The 17,007-nt window shown below is 45.2% G+C and overlaps 2 protein-coding genes across 2 annotated transcripts in view; both read left to right on the forward strand.

The window, feature by feature from the left end:
* spred2a (sprouty related EVH1 domain containing 2a) overlaps nucleotides 1–6,239 on the forward strand; it is a 6,994-nt gene extending 755 nt beyond the window's left edge. The window contains exons 2-6 of the mRNA XM_037690137.1: nucleotides 1,121–1,295; nucleotides 1,383–1,551; nucleotides 3,085–3,149; nucleotides 3,665–3,820; nucleotides 5,547–6,239. Coding sequence (XP_037546065.1) covers nucleotides 1,121–1,295; nucleotides 1,383–1,551; nucleotides 3,085–3,149; nucleotides 3,665–3,820; nucleotides 5,547–6,239 — 1,258 coding nt within the window. The remainder of the gene's footprint in view (nucleotides 1–1,120; nucleotides 1,296–1,382; nucleotides 1,552–3,084; nucleotides 3,150–3,664; nucleotides 3,821–5,546) is intronic.
* Nucleotides 6,240–11,191: 4,952 nt separating this feature from the next.
* LOC119422303 (ras-related protein Rab-1A) lies at nucleotides 11,192–16,705 on the forward strand. The gene is made up of 6 exons (XM_037689627.1): nucleotides 11,192–11,346; nucleotides 12,663–12,735; nucleotides 13,147–13,242; nucleotides 13,320–13,415; nucleotides 14,875–15,006; nucleotides 15,766–16,705. The coding sequence occupies exons 1-6, from the start codon at nucleotides 11,333–11,335 to the stop codon at nucleotides 15,961–15,963; spliced, it is 609 nt and encodes a 202-aa protein (XP_037545555.1). The 5' UTR covers nucleotides 11,192–11,332; the 3' UTR covers nucleotides 15,964–16,705.
* The last annotated feature ends 302 nt before the right edge of the window (nucleotides 16,706–17,007 follow it).

Here is a 17,007-nt window from a genome sequence, read left to right on the forward strand (position 1 = left end):
AGATTTGTGTGTAGTTCCTATGGTCCAGGTATGTGGTCCAGGTGTAGGTCTAGATGTAGTTCCTATGGACCATGCGGGGTTTGTATGGTACAGGTATATTCTGTCGTGCAGGAGTTGTTCCTATAGTTTAGGTGTAGTTCCTATGGCCCATCTTTATGTTCTGTGGTTCAGGAGTAGTATGGTCCAGGTGTTGTTTCTATGGTCCATATTCTATAGGTGTAGGTTCTGTGTTCCAGATGTATTTTCTGTGGTACAGTTGTAGTTCCTATGGTCAACTATAGGTTCTGTGGTCCAGGAGTAGTGCCAATGGTCCAGGTGTCGTTCCTACTGTCCAGTTGTATAGAAAAACATGCTCATGATAGAAATTAAAAAAATTATAAACAGGAACAGTAGCATGAATTAAAGACAGCAGCAGACTGAGAACATGTGGACAGTTTGTCCTCCAGCAGTCTAAGCTTATAGCAGCAGCAGAATTAAGGGGTAGATCAGGAAACCCAAGTTTAGGAGTACCAGGTTTTGGAATATGAAGCTACCAAATACCAGGGTCTGCTTGGTGAGTGAGGAGAACCAGTTGGAAATGTGAACAGGTTGGTGGTGAACTGGGGGCTTGCTCTGAACCCCCTTCAGCCGGTCTGGGGTCCAGACTGCTCAGGGTCTGCTGGAAGACTTCAACAGGAGCTACTCTTCGTCCTGGTTTCTGACTAGGGCTCAGTTTTGGTTCTGATTACTGACCTATAGGAGGTTCAGCTCTACGATGAGTGCCTTACAGCAGAACCAGATCCGGTTCTGATTTTAGACATCCATTTTCTGTAAAGCTGTTACATTCAATGTGAAATGGAAAATTGGACCTTAAGGTTTTTTTTTTGCTTGGAATGAAAACTGGATGTTTGGATTCTGGGTCAGGATTTAAAACATCAAAGTTCTGCTTATTGACTCATTTCTCTCTGAACTGAACTTTAATCTGCTGATGAAAGTTTTCATTTCAGAGGGTCAGTGAATGCATCGTAAATCCCAAGAACCAGAGAGTGGACTTTTTTTTTTGAGACCCAATAATATCCAGAAGTGTAGTTTAGGAACCAGAACCTGCTGCTAACAGAACCGGGTTCTGTCTCGGCTGCAGTGACAGCTTCATGGTGCGAGTCAAAGCGGTGGTGATGACCCGAGACGAGTCGAGTGGCGGCTGGCTGGCGCTGGATGGCTGCCTGAGCAGAGTTGGCGTGTGCAGACTGTTGCCTAGCAACCTGCTGGGACGCAACACCTTTCTGATTCATGGAGAACGCCTCAGAGACCACCAGGTGAGTCGGACAGGTGAGACAGACAGGTGAGACCTGCAGTGACTGATGATATCTTCTGTCCAACATGCGGTTTGGTTGAATCTTCAGGTGATCCTGGAGTGCATCTTGAAAAAGGACCTGGTCTACACAAAGGCAACGCCCACATTCCACCACTGGAAGGTGGACAACAGGAAGTATGGTTTGACCTTCCAGAGTACGTCGGATGCTCGAGCCTTCGACCGTGGAGTGAGGAAGGCTCTGGAGGACCTGACAGAAGGTAACGTCCCCAGACTGTGTCCACACTAAACCTTCCATTTACATTTTGTCCTTTAACAGAGATGTCCGGGTCAAAACTAAGAAGCTCCAGTTCAGTCAGGAACCAGTAGAAACGGTCCAGAAGTGCCAAATGGGGGTTTGGTGTGTTGGGCGTCTTCTCTGAAGGTAGAGAGGGACTCCCTGCTCTGATAGACTTTGGAATCTCTTTCCACCTTCATGAAGCCACAGAAGAGGACAGTCTGGACTGAGACTCCCATGTCCTAAGGGAATGCCGAACCAGACTTTGTTCCTTAGAGGAACTCTGCGGCCCATGTTTAGCTGTTGTCAGAATGAAGGACTTGGATCTGGATCAGGCAGCCGCTGGGCCACTTGAGCTCAATGAAGAGTGGAGGGACATGGGTCCATGGCATCTTCGAGACCCCCTGTAGTAGATTACTATGGTGTCCATCCTAATGAGGTACAACCTGAGACATGCCTGAGAGACAAACGATCAGAGAAGAACCGGTCCTCAGGACACCCAGGTTTCTTATAACGTCTTGATGCAACAGCTGAAGGAGCAGCTTGTGTATTAATGTCCTTTAAGAGCCAAGCGACTGATCGTTACCTTGTCCTCAGTAATGAGAGTGTTGCTCTGGTCCACGCTGGTGAAAAATACAAAGATCTAGATTTACTGGTCCGTCTATTTTCCAACCCTCACCTGTCATCAGGTGTGGATTAAAGGGATCTCCAACTACCTGCTCACATTGGCCTTAAAATGTTGTTATTCCTCCATTCTGCTAAAAGTTGTTGTTTGTAACACATCAAACTCATTTCACTGATTACTTAAAAACAAGTTAGTTACATTTTTAATTTAAGGTTGTCACCATTATTTTACCGGGGCAATGCATTCTAGGGCGATGACGTACATTAGTTGTAGTGGAGACTAAAACAAGAGGAGTCAAGGCTGAAAAGATATAACATCCATCCATTATCTTTACCTGCTTCTTCCTTTTCGGGTTGTGGGAAAAGATATAACGTGACAATAAAGTTAACTAAAAGGGGCTGATGTTTAATTGATTAGCTCTGAAGCTAACGTTATTAGCTCTGAAGCTAATGCTATATATTTATTAGGGGTAGGGTTATCCGATGAGAATTATGGGTAACGTTGTCACAGCGATACAAGTCAGGCGATGATTCGCCCCAAAGAGGTGGAACTTTCCATGAGACGTTTAAAGACAATCCGGTGAGACATGATTCAAACCAGGAAACTTTCACCTGAGGCACCCATCCCAAAGATGACTGATGGTTGGAGCTCATGGGTCCAAACCTGCAGAGAAGTCCAACAAATATGGAGGTCCAGGTTCTGAACGAAGACGCCATCAGGACACTTTTTTTGGGACTTTTTGTGTTGTTGGGTTTTAGAAAATGTGGACCTGGAAAACAGTTTTAGAATATTTGGCTGAACAGTTTAGCGTGTGTACGTGAATTCATTGTTATTAACCCCGACTGAAAGCTAACTGGTTGTTGAGCTCAGGCGTCTCTCTTTGGTCTCCAGGCTCGACCACGTCTTCATCCACACTGCAAAATGAGGCGGAGCTTGGGGACGACGATGTCTTCATGGTGAGAAGATTCTTTTCTTTTTGTTGCTAAATTCTGTTCTGTTTTAATGTCCAGCTGCAAGTAAGATAATGACTGATCAGAACTTCTCCACCTCAGCGTCACCGGACCGCTTTAATCGGGTCAGAGTCCAACTTCAATCCTGAAGGGTGACTCAGTCAGAACCAAGTTGTTGGACCGCTTGTGTCAGGACTGAAAGACCCAGAGAAGCAGACTTCAGTCCCATACTGACTTCCACATAAAAAATACCACAGAAATAGAAATGAAGTCACTTTTGTGCCCTGAAAGTTTTCTTTATGTTCCTCAATAATTCACAAAGTGACAGTTTTTAATAATCAAGTGCAAATGTCAGCACATGCCCATGACTGTTTCAGTAGTCTTATCCCCTCCAGGATGTCATGAAGGTGTTTTGGATCCTTAGTGAGAGTGTGGCACGGCCCAGATTAACGGTTGGTTGGGTGTTAACCGATGATTTTTTACCCATAATTCCTACTGCTCTCATCTCTTTTGTCGTCCAGACGGCCACAGACAGCTCGTCCAACTCGTCTCAGAGGAGGGAACCCACCTTGCACGCTCTGGCTCCGGCCCACTTCTGTGAACCCCAGCGGCACCATTGCATTCTGGGACATTTCTATGAGCAGCACCGACCGACAGACCCCTACTTCCTGGACCCGGTGAGTTTGGAGCATCAGCTAAAAGCTGTATTCAACAAGTCTGATTCATGAGCGTTAAAGAACATTATTACTGTTCGGAACGTTTCAATGTCAGTCTCTGTCTCCGTCCCCTCAGAGTGTCTCTGCTGCAGGACAGGTGTCCTCTCAAAGGTCAGAGGTCAAACACCCTAACTCCCATTGACTCCCACTGTAGCTGAACTCAGAGTTTCCTCTTCCAAACTAGAAAAGAAGATTCTTTTTTAACTTGTCACATCGCCGTCCTATGGTACCATCAGAACCTCCTGCTGCTCACGGGTCAACAAGTTCTTTGATCCGACTTCTAGTTTTCACACAGAGACTGTTGGTCTGAGGCTTACTTTTTACTCTGTGTTTCTGCCTGAAGAGCTGCCCCTCCTCACCAAACTGACAACCAGTGACTCAGCAGATTGTAGGTCTTCTAGATTACCCAGCATGCTTTCTTCCTCCTCTGTTTCCATCATGCAGAGTTCCCAGGGACTCTGGAAATCAGGGAAAACCTGAACAATAACTTCACAATTTCCAGACAAGAAAAACTCAGGGAGTCTGAGAAAAACATAAAACACATGGAAGCTCAGGGAGTTTGAACCCTGATGTGCTGCTGCGATGTTCTGTTCCTGTGCTCCAGCATCAACGTGTGGCATGGAGGCTGCACAGCTGCAGAAAGAAAAGCTTTGCAGAGAGTGGTGAAGGCTGCACAGAAATCTGTTGGAGTCAGTCTCCCCACCATCACAGACATCTACACCTCCAGATGCAGGAAGAGGGCCACCTGCATCATGAAGGACCCCACCCACCCAGCACACACACTTTTTGCCCCACTCCCCTCAGGAAGGAGGTTAAGGAGCATTAAGTGTAGAACCACTAGACTGAGGAACAGCTTCTACCCTGAGGCTGTTAGACTCATGAATCTCTAACTAGAATAATCACTGTGAAAAACCATATCATGTTGCTGCTGATCTGTTTCATGTTGCTGCTGATCTGTTTCAATGTTGATGTGTTCATGCGTGCACATCTGCTCACAGACTCATGTTCATGTTTGTGGTGATGTTCAATGTTTTATGTTATGAGTGCTTAGAGTATATTTAGTTGATGTTTTTCTTAGTTCATATCTTAGATGTTATTACTGTTTTTCTTATACATTTTATTGTTGGATGTAACTGGGACCCTGTGTACATAATTTCGCTCCACCACATGTACCACATGAGGTGCGAATGACAATAAAGAAACTCTGACTCTGACTCTGACTCTGATGTATTAACGTTCTAGTGTCACATGTTCTGTTTCTACCATGTACACTTTTCCTCGCTGACTGGCTCTGGTGGCGTTTTAGTCTCTGATGTCAAACTGTATAATCAGTTATTAGGCGTGATTGCTGGATGCTCGTACCACAGACTCCAGTAAAACTTGTCATCCTTGAATGTGACTCTGCTAGTTCTGAGCATTTTCTGTGACTGAAATGTCTCCTGTAGAATTTCAGGATTCACTCATAAAATCAGCTAATTTTGTTTTCAGGAAATGATGGGAACACTGTCATGGCTGCCCCCATAGATTCTGTAAAATCTCAGACTTTACTGTTTAAAATAAGACAGAAAACAGGGTGTTCGGGTTCCATCAGCCTTCGTCTCGGCACCATCATATGAGGTTTGTTGATGTTTTTGTGTCCAGGCTGGTTTTTCTCATTTCTGATAAACGTGTCCTCTGGGCCTTGCAGGTGGTGCACATGTTTCCTCATCACGTCAGCTTCCCAGTGGAGGAAGAGGAAGTCGTAAATGTCAACCCACGGGAGCGAACCTGGCTCACCGGCTACGAGGACTACCGTCATGCCAACTCAACCTGTGAACACTTGGCTCAGGTTCACAACCCAGACACCTGCATGCATTTCACCAAGAGTGGGCTGCCAAAACACAACTACACATGCCCATACCCGCTGACCTGCGACGTGCAGCAGGGCTACAGCAGTAAACCCGGCTGCCTGGAGCTGAGCGGCGGACACAGGTCAGTGGTGACGCTGTCGCCACAACCGCTTCCACCCAAATGCAAACGAGAAGCGGAGGAGCTGGCGCCTTTCCGCTGCGTTTACTGTCAGGACATATTCAGCCAGGAGGACAATGGGAGGGGGCGCTGCCAGGAGGCACCTGACCCCATCAAGACCTGCATCCGACGGGTCAGCTTCATGTGGTGCGCTGACAGCCTGCTGTACCACTGCATGTCGGACCCTGAGGGTGACTACACCGACCCGTGCTCCTGCGACACCAGCGACGAGCGCTTCTGCCTGCGCTGGATGGCGCTCATAGGTCTGTCCTTGGTGGCACCCTGCATGTGCTGCTATGCTCCTCTGAGAGCCTGTCACCACTGTGGCATGGCCTGCCACTGCTGCGGCGGGAAACACAAGGCTGTGGGCTGAGAGCTGGCTGGCTCCGCCCACTCTACAGAGATCTGGGAGATTGCAGGCTCCATTAAGTCTACAGAGACTTAGGTTGCAGGCTTTGCCCAGATTACAGAAACCTGGAAGGTTGCCATTTGTCTTCAAAATTCTGGTAAGTCATAGGCTCCGCCCAGTCTAGGTAGACCTGGGAGATTACAAGTTCTGCCCATTTCACAGATACCTGGAGGATGTAGGCTCCGCCCATTCCACAGAGACTATATGGAAAAAGGCTGGTGTGATTTATGTTGTTTTAATTTCCAAAAGGAAGTGGATATTTGCGTTTGTATTTTTTTAAAGCCGAGGACCAAAAGACTTTGAGAGAAGAATTTCAGCATAAATCAGACATTGTTTTTAAAATGTACAAGTATTTTTTATGTTCGGGCTGTTGAGTTTATTGTGATAATGTTTATCGAAAACTACCCTTGTCCCCAAGTGGTACAGTTCCTGATTGATCTACATAAGACTGGATCCTGGACATGATTATTTCATTATTATTAGAGTCCAGAACAGACCTGAACCTTCATCTGATGGGTGTCTGAGTGAAAGATTAACGTGATCCATATTAAAATACAACATGAGGCAGCAAAGTTCAAGTGTTGGCTCAAACCATATAATCTAGTAAAAGTAAAACCAGAGTAAAAAAAGTAAAAAAAAAGAACTATTTTAAATGTAATCAATAACTATTTGACTACACCTTGTAGAAAACATAATTTATTGCACTTTTATTTTTCAAGGGCAAAACATAGAGAAGGAGTTTGCAGACTTCTCTCAGACTGCTTTGAAAAAAAAATCCTGAATGCAAATATTGTCTAAACATGCCTAAATTTCTTGCAACACGAGAGTGAGCCTCTGCGACACCTGGGAGGACACTTAAAAAGTTTGGAAACGTCCTCCGAATGAGAACATTTAGAGATGTCCTTCAGATGAGAACGTGTGGAGTCGTCCACTGAATGCAATGTTTGGAGACATCCTCTGAATGACAACGTTTAGAGATGTCCTCTGAATGTGAAGTTTAGAGATGTCTTCCAAATGCTAAAGTTTGGGGACATCCCTAGAATGCAATATTTGGAGACGTTTTCCAAAGGTGAACATTTGGAGACGTCCTCCGAATGTGAACATTTGGAGATGTCCTGCAAATGCAAATGTTTGCAGATGTCTTCCAAATGCGAGCATTTGGAGACGTCCTCTGAATTCTAAAGTTTGGAGATATTCTTCGAATGCTGATGTTTAGAAAAGTCCTTTGAATGCGAACATTTGAAGACGTCCTCTGAATGCAAATGTTTGGAGACGTCCTCCAAATGTAAACGTTTGGAGACATCCTTCAAATGCGACCATTTGGAGACGTCCTCTGAATGCTAAAGTTTGGAGACATTATTTTAATGCCAATGTTTAGAGAAGTCCTTTGAATGCAACGTTTGGAGACATCCTCTAAATTCAAACATTTGGAGACGTTCTTTGATTGTTTGTATTTTGCCTCCAACTGTTGTGTCTCAGTGAGGTAAAGGCTAAAGCTCCTGAATAATTTTCATTCATACAAAACATTTACAGAATACAAAACATTGATTATTTACAGTAATTTAAAAGACAGCTCCTGTAGGCCTATATCTTAAACCTGATAACTGACACAATGGCACTTTATGGTATATTTTTATACAAGTGTTTTGAGGCTACGTGTTTTCTTGTTAGCGTGAATGTTTATTTTGTTTCTCCAAATGAAAACTAAATGTTTAAACCTGAACAGATAAAACAGGAATAATATATCCAGTCTGTGCCATTTGTTAGCCTAGCTTAGCAACTTGTCTGGCACCTGCTAGCTGTAGATTTCCTAATTTTCTTTGTTCATTTGCAGAATATTGAAGCAATTGGATACATTTGAATCAGTTAGCTGACGATCAATAATGCTAACAGGTTTCAGTGCTAATGCTAGGTTGCATCTTTATTTTTTAAAGCTTGTTTATTGTTTTTTAGCTCTTGTTTGGCTAACACACCCGCTGGAAGTTGGACGTTTTTACATGTTAGCAGTTCAGTTTAATGGTCCTCCACTCTGTTGGCCTTGTTTTATTTAACAAAACCACAAAAACATAAAATGAGGACTTGAAGTCATAATCAAAATCTTGTGTGTCAAACTAAACGGCTCTCATGTTTCACTGAAAGCGTTCAAACTGCTGGTTTGTGTTTTGTACTACGGGTTTAATTTTGTTTTCTGCAGATTGGACGTTTGAAATTCTGTTCAGGTTTGAATGTTCTTAGTATTTTACATGTATGAAGCTGCCAAAACCAACAGAGATGTGAAACAATCAGCCTAAATGAGAAGAGCTCCACCTGGTCAGGTCCAATCATCTGAGATTTAAAGAGTAATGGAAGAGCAGCAGGATCTGGTTCTGTTACGACCCGGTCCATGTGCTGATCCGACATCCCACAGAAACACACCAGAACCAAATGTTTGAGGGAGATGAGCTAAATGTTAATTATGTCGTGGTCTGTTAAAGGAAGTGCCTGAATCTAACTCTTCATCATGTCCTCCTCCTGTCCCCTTGTTTTCTTATTCGTCCAGTCCTTCTCTTCCTGCTGTCCTCCTGTTCTCCTATTTGTCCTGTGACTGTCCTCCTTCTGTTTTTCCTGTCCTCTTCCTTCTCTTCTCCTCTCGTCCTTCTCCTCTTTTTCCTGTCCTTCTCTTCCTGCTGTCCTCCTGTTCTCCTATTTGTCCTGTGACTGTCCTTCTGTTTTTCCTGTCCTCCTCTTCCTTCTATTCTCCTCTCGTCCTCCTGATCTCCTCTTTTTCCTGTCCTTCTCTTCCTGCTGTCCTCCTCCTCCTCCAGTCCTCTTCCTCCTCCTGTTCTCTTCTTTCGCCCGTCCTTCTCTTTGTCCTGTCCTCCTCCTCCTCTTGACCTCCTCTTCCTCCCATCCTCTTCCTCATGTTCTCTTTCTCTCATCCTCTTCTTCCTCCTTTTCTTCGTTATCCTCCTTCTGCCCTCCTCCTCTTTATTTCACAGAATAATAAAAAACGAAGGTGCCATTTCTCTTTTTATACCTATTTGACATTTTTACTGATATTGGTTTGGATGAAACGAGTTTATAAATGAATATTTGATGTTCTGTTTCTGTTGGACAATTTTCAGTTCTATTTTTTTATTGTTTTTAAAATGATGCATGTAAAAGAGACAAATAAACTTAATGTCAAAATGTTTTAAAGTGAACTTAATGGACAGTTTGAAAGTATATTTTTTAATGTAAATTATTTCAGAAAGATATGTTTCAGGATCTTCTGGGTTTTATGGACACAGTTTTCCTGAAAACAGAACTTCACTCCGGGTGAAGCACATGGGGCTCTTTACCATTTTACTCTTTTTGTCTATGATTATTATTATTCATTGCTCCTATCTGTCAGGTGATTGACATTTGAAATTAACAAGAAAATATTTTCTAGTTGTTTGTTTCAGTTGACTCGTTGCCCTGCAGTTGACTCGTGACACTGCAGATGACTTGTGACCCTGCAAATGCGTCATGACTCGGCAGACGACTCGTGATCTTTCAGTTCACTCGTGACCTTTCAGTTGATTTGTGACCTTGCAGATGATTCGTGACCTTGCAGTTGACATTTGACTCTGCAGATGACTCGTGACATTTCAATTGACTCATGACCCTGCAGTTGACTCGTGACCCTGCAGACAACTCGTGACTCTGCATATGACTCGTGACCTTGCAGTTGACTCATGACCCTGCAGATGACTCGTGACATTTCAGTTGACTCGTGACCCTGCAGACGGCTCGTGACCCTGCAGCTGACTCGTGACCTTGCAGTTGACTCATGATCCCACAGTTGATTCGTGACCTTGCAGACAACTCGTGACTCAGCAGATTATTCGTGACACTGTAGCTGACTCATGACCCTGCAGACAACTCGTGACTCTGCAGATGACTCGTGACCTTGCAGTTGACTCATGACCTTGCAATTGACTCATGACCCTGCAGACAACTCGTGACTCTGCATATGACTCGTGACCTTGCAGTTGACTCATGACCCTGCAGACGACTCGTGACTCTGCAGATGACTTGTGACCCTGCAGTTGACTTGTGACCCTGCAGTTGACTTGTGACCCTGCAGTTGACTTGTGACCCTGCAGTTGACTCGTGACCCTACAGTTGACTCGTGACTCTGCAGTTGACTTGTGACCCTGCAGATGACTTGTGATCCTGCAGTTGATTTGTGACCTTGCAATTGACTCGTGATTCTGCAGACGACTCGTGACTTTGCAGCTGACTCATGACCTTGCAGTTGACTCGTGACTCTGCAGCCGACTCGTGACCCTGCTGCTGACTCATGACCCTACAGTTGACTCTGACTCTGCAGTTGACTGGTGACCCTGCAGTTGACTCGTGACTCTGCAGCTGACTCATGACTGCAGTCCTAGTGGGTTTTCTGAGCAGGACTGACAGAGACTGACCACAGACCTGTGGACCAAGCGTATCTTCAGATTTTAGAAAACCTTTCTGCCTGCTGCCTCCAGTAAACTTTCTCCAGCTGCCCTAGAGTCGTTTATCAAGTAAATGAACTCCTAAATGAAAGAAAACTGACTGAGTTCATTCTTTTTTCAGTTCATTAGAACTGTTCATTAGATGTGGCAGCCATCTTAAGCAGGGTTGACCTCAGAAGGTAATTGTATTTAATTATTACTTTTAAAAAAATCTGTTGTGGTCATGAGATGCCAGGGTGCCTTTGAATATCTTTAATAAATTTAATGCAAGTTGTTGTTTTTTTTATTCAGTGTATACCCCTGTTGTGTGTTTTATTAGATATTTTTTATTTTGCTTCATGAGAAGGTTCTGGTTCTGAATCTGAACCAACCAGGTCCAGGTCTGTACTCAGAGCAAACGCCCATTATTATAAAACTACAATACCCATGAGTGCCAGCGCCTGGAATTTCCGGGTAGGTTGTAGTCTAGCGGCCATATTTGATTCGATTACCCTGTTCTGCCACTTTAGTTCTTGACGGAAAAAGCCGCCTGTAAGTGACCGAGGCCCGGCAGAGATCCAGCCAGCAGCGAGCACACATCACACGCAGGAGCCAACCATGAATCCGGAATAGTAAGTGTCGGTTCGGGCGGGACTGATGGTGTCAGGTCCGGTTCAGCTGTCAGCCCAGCCGGGGAAGCTAGCTCCGAGCTACCGGGCGGCGCGTCAGCGGCTTTCTCTTCGGCGTTCAGCCGGAAAGCTGACAGCTGGACGGACATTTTGCTAACAGCCGGTGGGTTCGGCGGTTGTAACTCCGGTCAGCGGGTTCTGATACAATAAAACACCGAGAAAGTCCACAAGGAAACCACATTTTGTTACGTGACGTTTGTTGGCTCACTCACTGTTAGCGCTGCTAGCTAACAGTTACCCCAACTGTGTAGTTACTCTCAGACGGTTTATTTACTCTGATAGTTCAGTTACTCTGATGGTTTCGTTACTCTCTGATGGATCTGTTACTGTGTGAGGGTTTAGTTACTCTGATAGTCCAGTTACTTTGTTCAGTTACTCTGACGGTCCAGTTACTCTCTGACGGTCCAGTTACTCTTCAGTTACACTCTGACGGTCCAGTTACTCTTCAGTTACACTCTGACGGTCCAGTTGGTCTCTGACGGTCCAGTTACTCATCAGTTACACTCTGACGGTCCAGTTACTCTGTTTAGTTACTCTCTGACCCTCCAGTTACTGTGTCCAGTTACTCTCTGACGGTTCAGTTACTCCCTGATACTTGGCCTCGGTTCGGCTGAGCCACAAACAGGAAGTGTGTTTAGAGTTTCTTGATTAGTGATCATTAAAGTGAATAATCTGAGATTAATCTGCATTAGAACACCCGAGGAAGGTAAAGACGTGTTAATAAAACCTCCAACTGCAGTTCTAGACCTGAAATAAAGATAGGTTTACATGTTTTGAAGATTGTAAATAAACTACGACAATGAGCAAAATCGTCAATAATAAATTTGTACCCACATCATACTCGGACATGGAACCCACCAACACTTAACCCAACTTAACCCCATTGTACCCACCCCATCAATATTGTACTCACCTCCATTAGCATCATATCTACATCATTTCACATTGTACGTACCCACCACCACCATCTTACCCATCGCCACAGACATCGTACCCACATCCATTCACATTGTACCCATCCACATATACCACCTCCGCCACATGGTACCCAATGACATTGTACCCACTAGCATCGTAACCACCCCATTCACATCATATCCACATACATTCATATTGTACATACCCACATCGTACCACCTCCACCATATCATACCCACCTCCATTCACGTCATACCCACTCTTTCAAACCCTCAGCAGACTGATTCAGAACGTCCACAGAACAAGTATCGGTTATTGATCCAGTTTTGTTTCCCTCTCAGTGATTACTTATTCAAGCTGCTGTTGATCGGAGACTCCGGCGTGGGAAAATCCTGCCTCCTCCTTCGCTTTGCAGTAAGTTTGAGTCAAGGTCAGTCCAAATTCTGCAAGAACCCAGAAAACAGTTTTTCTGAAGGTGGTGAGGACCAGAACAAAGATGGCTCTGGTCAAAACATATTTTACTTCACCAGAAACATAAGTGCAGAGGTCCTGGGCGCAGGTTATCAGCATCTGTGCACATTAACCCCACCCACTTTAAATGTCTGACCAATCGCATGGAAGCTGTCTGACACCAGAGGAGAATTTAGGTTCTGAAGGTTCTGGGTCAAAAAACAGCTGCAGGAGCTCCAAGCAGAAAGAAAAAGACGACAGCTTTCAGAACACAGTTCTGGGCTCTTGCAGAGAATGGAGCAGCTTTAGGATCAGAGTTCTGACAGCTGACTGGATGCAGGTGTGTCACTCACCTGTCGATGTGTTTGACCTCAGGACGACACATACACAGAGAGCTACATCAGCACCATCGGCGTGGACTTCAAGATCAGAACCATCGAGCTGGACGGGAAGACCATCAAGCTGCAGATTGTAAGAGGAAGTGTCCACGGTCTGGGGGCGGGGCTTGTGAGTGTTGTAAAGTGATGGTTTGTGTTGTGCGTCCTCAGTGGGACACTGCCGGCCAGGAGAGGTTCCGGACCATCACGTCCAGTTACTACAGAGGCGCTCACGGCATCATCGTGGTTTATGATGTGACGGATCAGGTCGGTGACCTTTGACCTCTCTGTTTACCATCATGAAGGGGAGGGCTCAATGAATCACCTGTCTTTCAGCAAAATATAAGCCATGTGTACACGGAAAGCACTGTTTACCTGTTCAGCGGTTCTGTTGGATCACTGCAGAATGAAATGACGGCTCAGTTCAGTTAAACCTGCTGAACGAGTTCTGGAAGAGACCCAATTCAATATGGCCACCACCATTAATTGACCTCAGCCAACTAATTTTAAACTATATGCTATTTTAAACTATTTAGTATGTAAAATGGAACTGGTGTACTCTATTCAAACAGACCATTCATGTTTTTTTTTAAATTTGAATGCAAAATCAGAATAAATTTATTTAGTGTCATCTGCTTCACAGCTGGTTTATTAAACATTTTCTTATACAGAGTTTACAATTACAACATTCTTCATTTTGCAGTGGATGACTTCTTAGGTGGTGAAATAATTAGTGGTACTACTACCTTTTGTGGCAATGGTTTTATGACACGTTTTGCAAATGACCACATTTTGTTCGACATCCTCCTTATAAAATCCAAAATACTGCCAGATTATTGATCCAGTGCTGTTTCTCTTCGGAACTAGTTCATCGGACTCCTCTTCAGTTACCTTCACATTCACCCGCTCACCTGAATCTCCCGCTGTCGTCATATTTTTTTCCCCACCTCAAAGTCTATATGTGCATGCTCCGCACAACATGTCCGGCAAAATTTTTTTAGGTTGGGCGGGGGCAGGGATTAGTGATGCATTCGTAGCGTGTCAGATGAATAACACTGTGGCCGAAATATTATTTGAATTATTATTATTATTATTATTATTTGTTGCGATAGAGCCATTTTAACCATCGTAAATTGAAAAACTTGTGGTGCATCAAGTATATTTGATACATCGCCCAGCCTTAGCTGAGAGTCATCCCTATACACGCTTTGAGGGCTCAGTGGTCTTTAAATGGCACAGCGGGCAATAGGCATTCCTTTTGCTGACTCATCTCTGGCAGTAATCATGTTTCTGTTGGCCTCACTGTCAAATACAACAATCTGAATTTCTGTTCTTATGCACAGAATGCGGTGTGGGCGGGGCTTTAGTCTGTTTTTAGATTCACGGTGGACTGAAATCATTCTAAAATAAATGTTAAAAATGGATTCAGGGAATGTGCTACCGCTTTGAGTCAGCGCAGGGGTAGCTCGCTGCCGTTTGTCCCAGTTGAGCTGCCGTAGCTCCTGTACTAAAGAACACGTGTAAACACAAAGCTAATCCTGTTAGCTCTTCCATGTTAGCATTCATGCTAAATGATTAATTTGGTCTTTGACTTCTCTTAATTAGATGTAACAATTAAAACTCAGTGAGTTCTGCAAAATGAACAAATATTTCTGTTTGTGTTTTGGATAAACATCATGATTTTCTTCTTCTGTGATTTGAACTTCCTGTTTGGGTTCGTCCTCAGGAGTCCTTCAACAACGTGAAGCAGTGGCTGCAGGAGATCGACCGCTACGCCAGCGAGAACGTTAACAAGCTGCTCGTAGGAAACAAGTGTGATCTGACCACCAAGAAGGTCGTGGACTACACCACAGCCAAGGTACCAGGACCCATGGTCTGAGAAACGTGCCAGAGTCTGATTCCACTGGTTTTTGTTTGTCGTTCACAGAATCCACTTCCTGTCTGAAAGGGCAGGAAATTATCAGCCAGGTTCATGTTTAAACCCCACCCAGAACCACTGACCAGAACCTCAAATCCAGTCCTTAGCTCAGTATGGGTTTTTTTTTTTTCTTCCAAGGATCCAGACATTCCTGGTATCTGTTAAAAGTGGTTCTGGATCAGTTCTCCAGACCCTCTGACGGTCTCTCTGGTCCAGTTTTTGTTCCTGAGCGTTTTCACATCAGTTTTGTTTGTCGCTGCAGAATATCTGATCCAGTTTCTCTGGTTGAAACTAAAACATCCAGAGTTACTGTGTAATGTTCTAAGTCCTCTAATAGTTCACCTGCAGAACATCTGGAGAACGTTCTGAGAGCTGTGAAGGAAAAAGAAGAAGAAAAGGGACTTCATTCTGCATTCAACTGATTAAATGGAACTTTGCTCATAAATATCTTACCTGTTGCAGGTAGCTCTATGAATATTTTCAGTTTGAAGAAATCATTTGATTCTGACTGAACTGATGAGCTACTGGCTAGTCTGAAAAGGACCAGAGTGCATCTGTGATTTATAGAAGTGTGTGTCAGGGTGACTTCTGATTATGATCCTGCTAATGTTAAGATAAAACAGTTAGCCATTTGCAGCAGGTAAGATACTTACTGCTTATACGCTCTAAGCAGAATGTCCCGTCTCGTCTCCCCTGCAGGAGTTCGCAGACAACCTGGGGATCCCGTTCCTGGAGACGAGTGCGAAGAGCGCCACCAACGTGGAGCAGGCCTTCATGACGATGGCAGCCGAGATCAAGAAGAGGATGGGCCCCGGAGCCACGGCCGGCGCTGCTGAGAAGTCCAACGTCAAGATTCAGAGCAAACCGGTTAACACTTCATCTGGAGGCTGCTGCTGAGGGCTGAGACCAGCCTCAAACCACCCCCCACCTAACCTGACCCCCAGTCCACATCCCTGAACCCCCTCAGCTCAAAACCAGCCTCCATCCAGTTCCAACCAGCTGGTCTACACCTCATCCAGAGGCTGCTGCTGGGGGCCAAGACCAGCCTCTGACCCCCCCCCCCCCCCCAAACTCCTACACACACACACACACACACACCTCCAACCCACCTTACCCCAGTCCACATCCTGAACACCCTCAGCCCAGAACCAGCCTCCCCAGCTCCAGAGGGACAGACAGAAAGGCCAGAGGAGACTCTGAGGGTCTTTCATCAGTCAGCAGCAGGCCATAAGCCCCGCCCCTCCCTGTCACATGACAGCGTTTTTACCAGAAGAGAAGTCTGATTGGTCCGTTCTGCTCTGCACTCCCGTCGAGCCGTGCAGAGCAGCACGACTCGAACCGGCAGCGAGCACGTCAGCTGGCTCCGCCCACTCAGCCCACGTGCCTTCATGGTAGGAGAAACCGCTGCCCCCTCCCACATCCACCCTGCACCGTGACAACATTCCTGTGTGCGTGCACGCTGCCGGGCTCCTTCCTGCGGTGCGTTCAAGCGGTGTGGGGAAGCCCAGCTCCGAGTTTATAAACTGTAAATATTTATACAGAAGAAGAACGACGAGAAGGAGGAGGTCGGCACGTGATTGGTTACTGCAGACGTGACATTTTGTGGCACAATGTCTATTAAAGAATGAAGGAGATCTTTGATAAGAGCTCGACTCTGCCTCTTCTGTGTATGCTCCACAGAGAACGTCCACCTCTGTGAGACAGGTGAGGGCAGGGAGGAGAGACAGATGAGGGCAGGTTGGAGAGAGGTGAGAGCAGGCAGAGGAGGAGAGACAGGTGAGGGCAGGGTGGAAAGACAGGTGAGAGCAGGCAGAGGGAGACGGGTGAGAGAAGGCAAGAGATGGGTAAGGGCAGGTGTTTCTTTTGTTCGTTTCTGATGTCCGAGACTTGAGTTATGTTTTCTGAAATACTTCGGCTGTTTCTGGAGGTAAAAACACTCGT

This window comes from Nematolebias whitei, chromosome 16, assembly GCF_014905685.2.
Source record: "Nematolebias whitei isolate Nwh7 chromosome 16, NemWhi1, whole genome shotgun sequence".
Classification (NCBI taxonomy): Eukaryota; Metazoa; Chordata; class Actinopteri; order Cyprinodontiformes; family Rivulidae; genus Nematolebias; species Nematolebias whitei.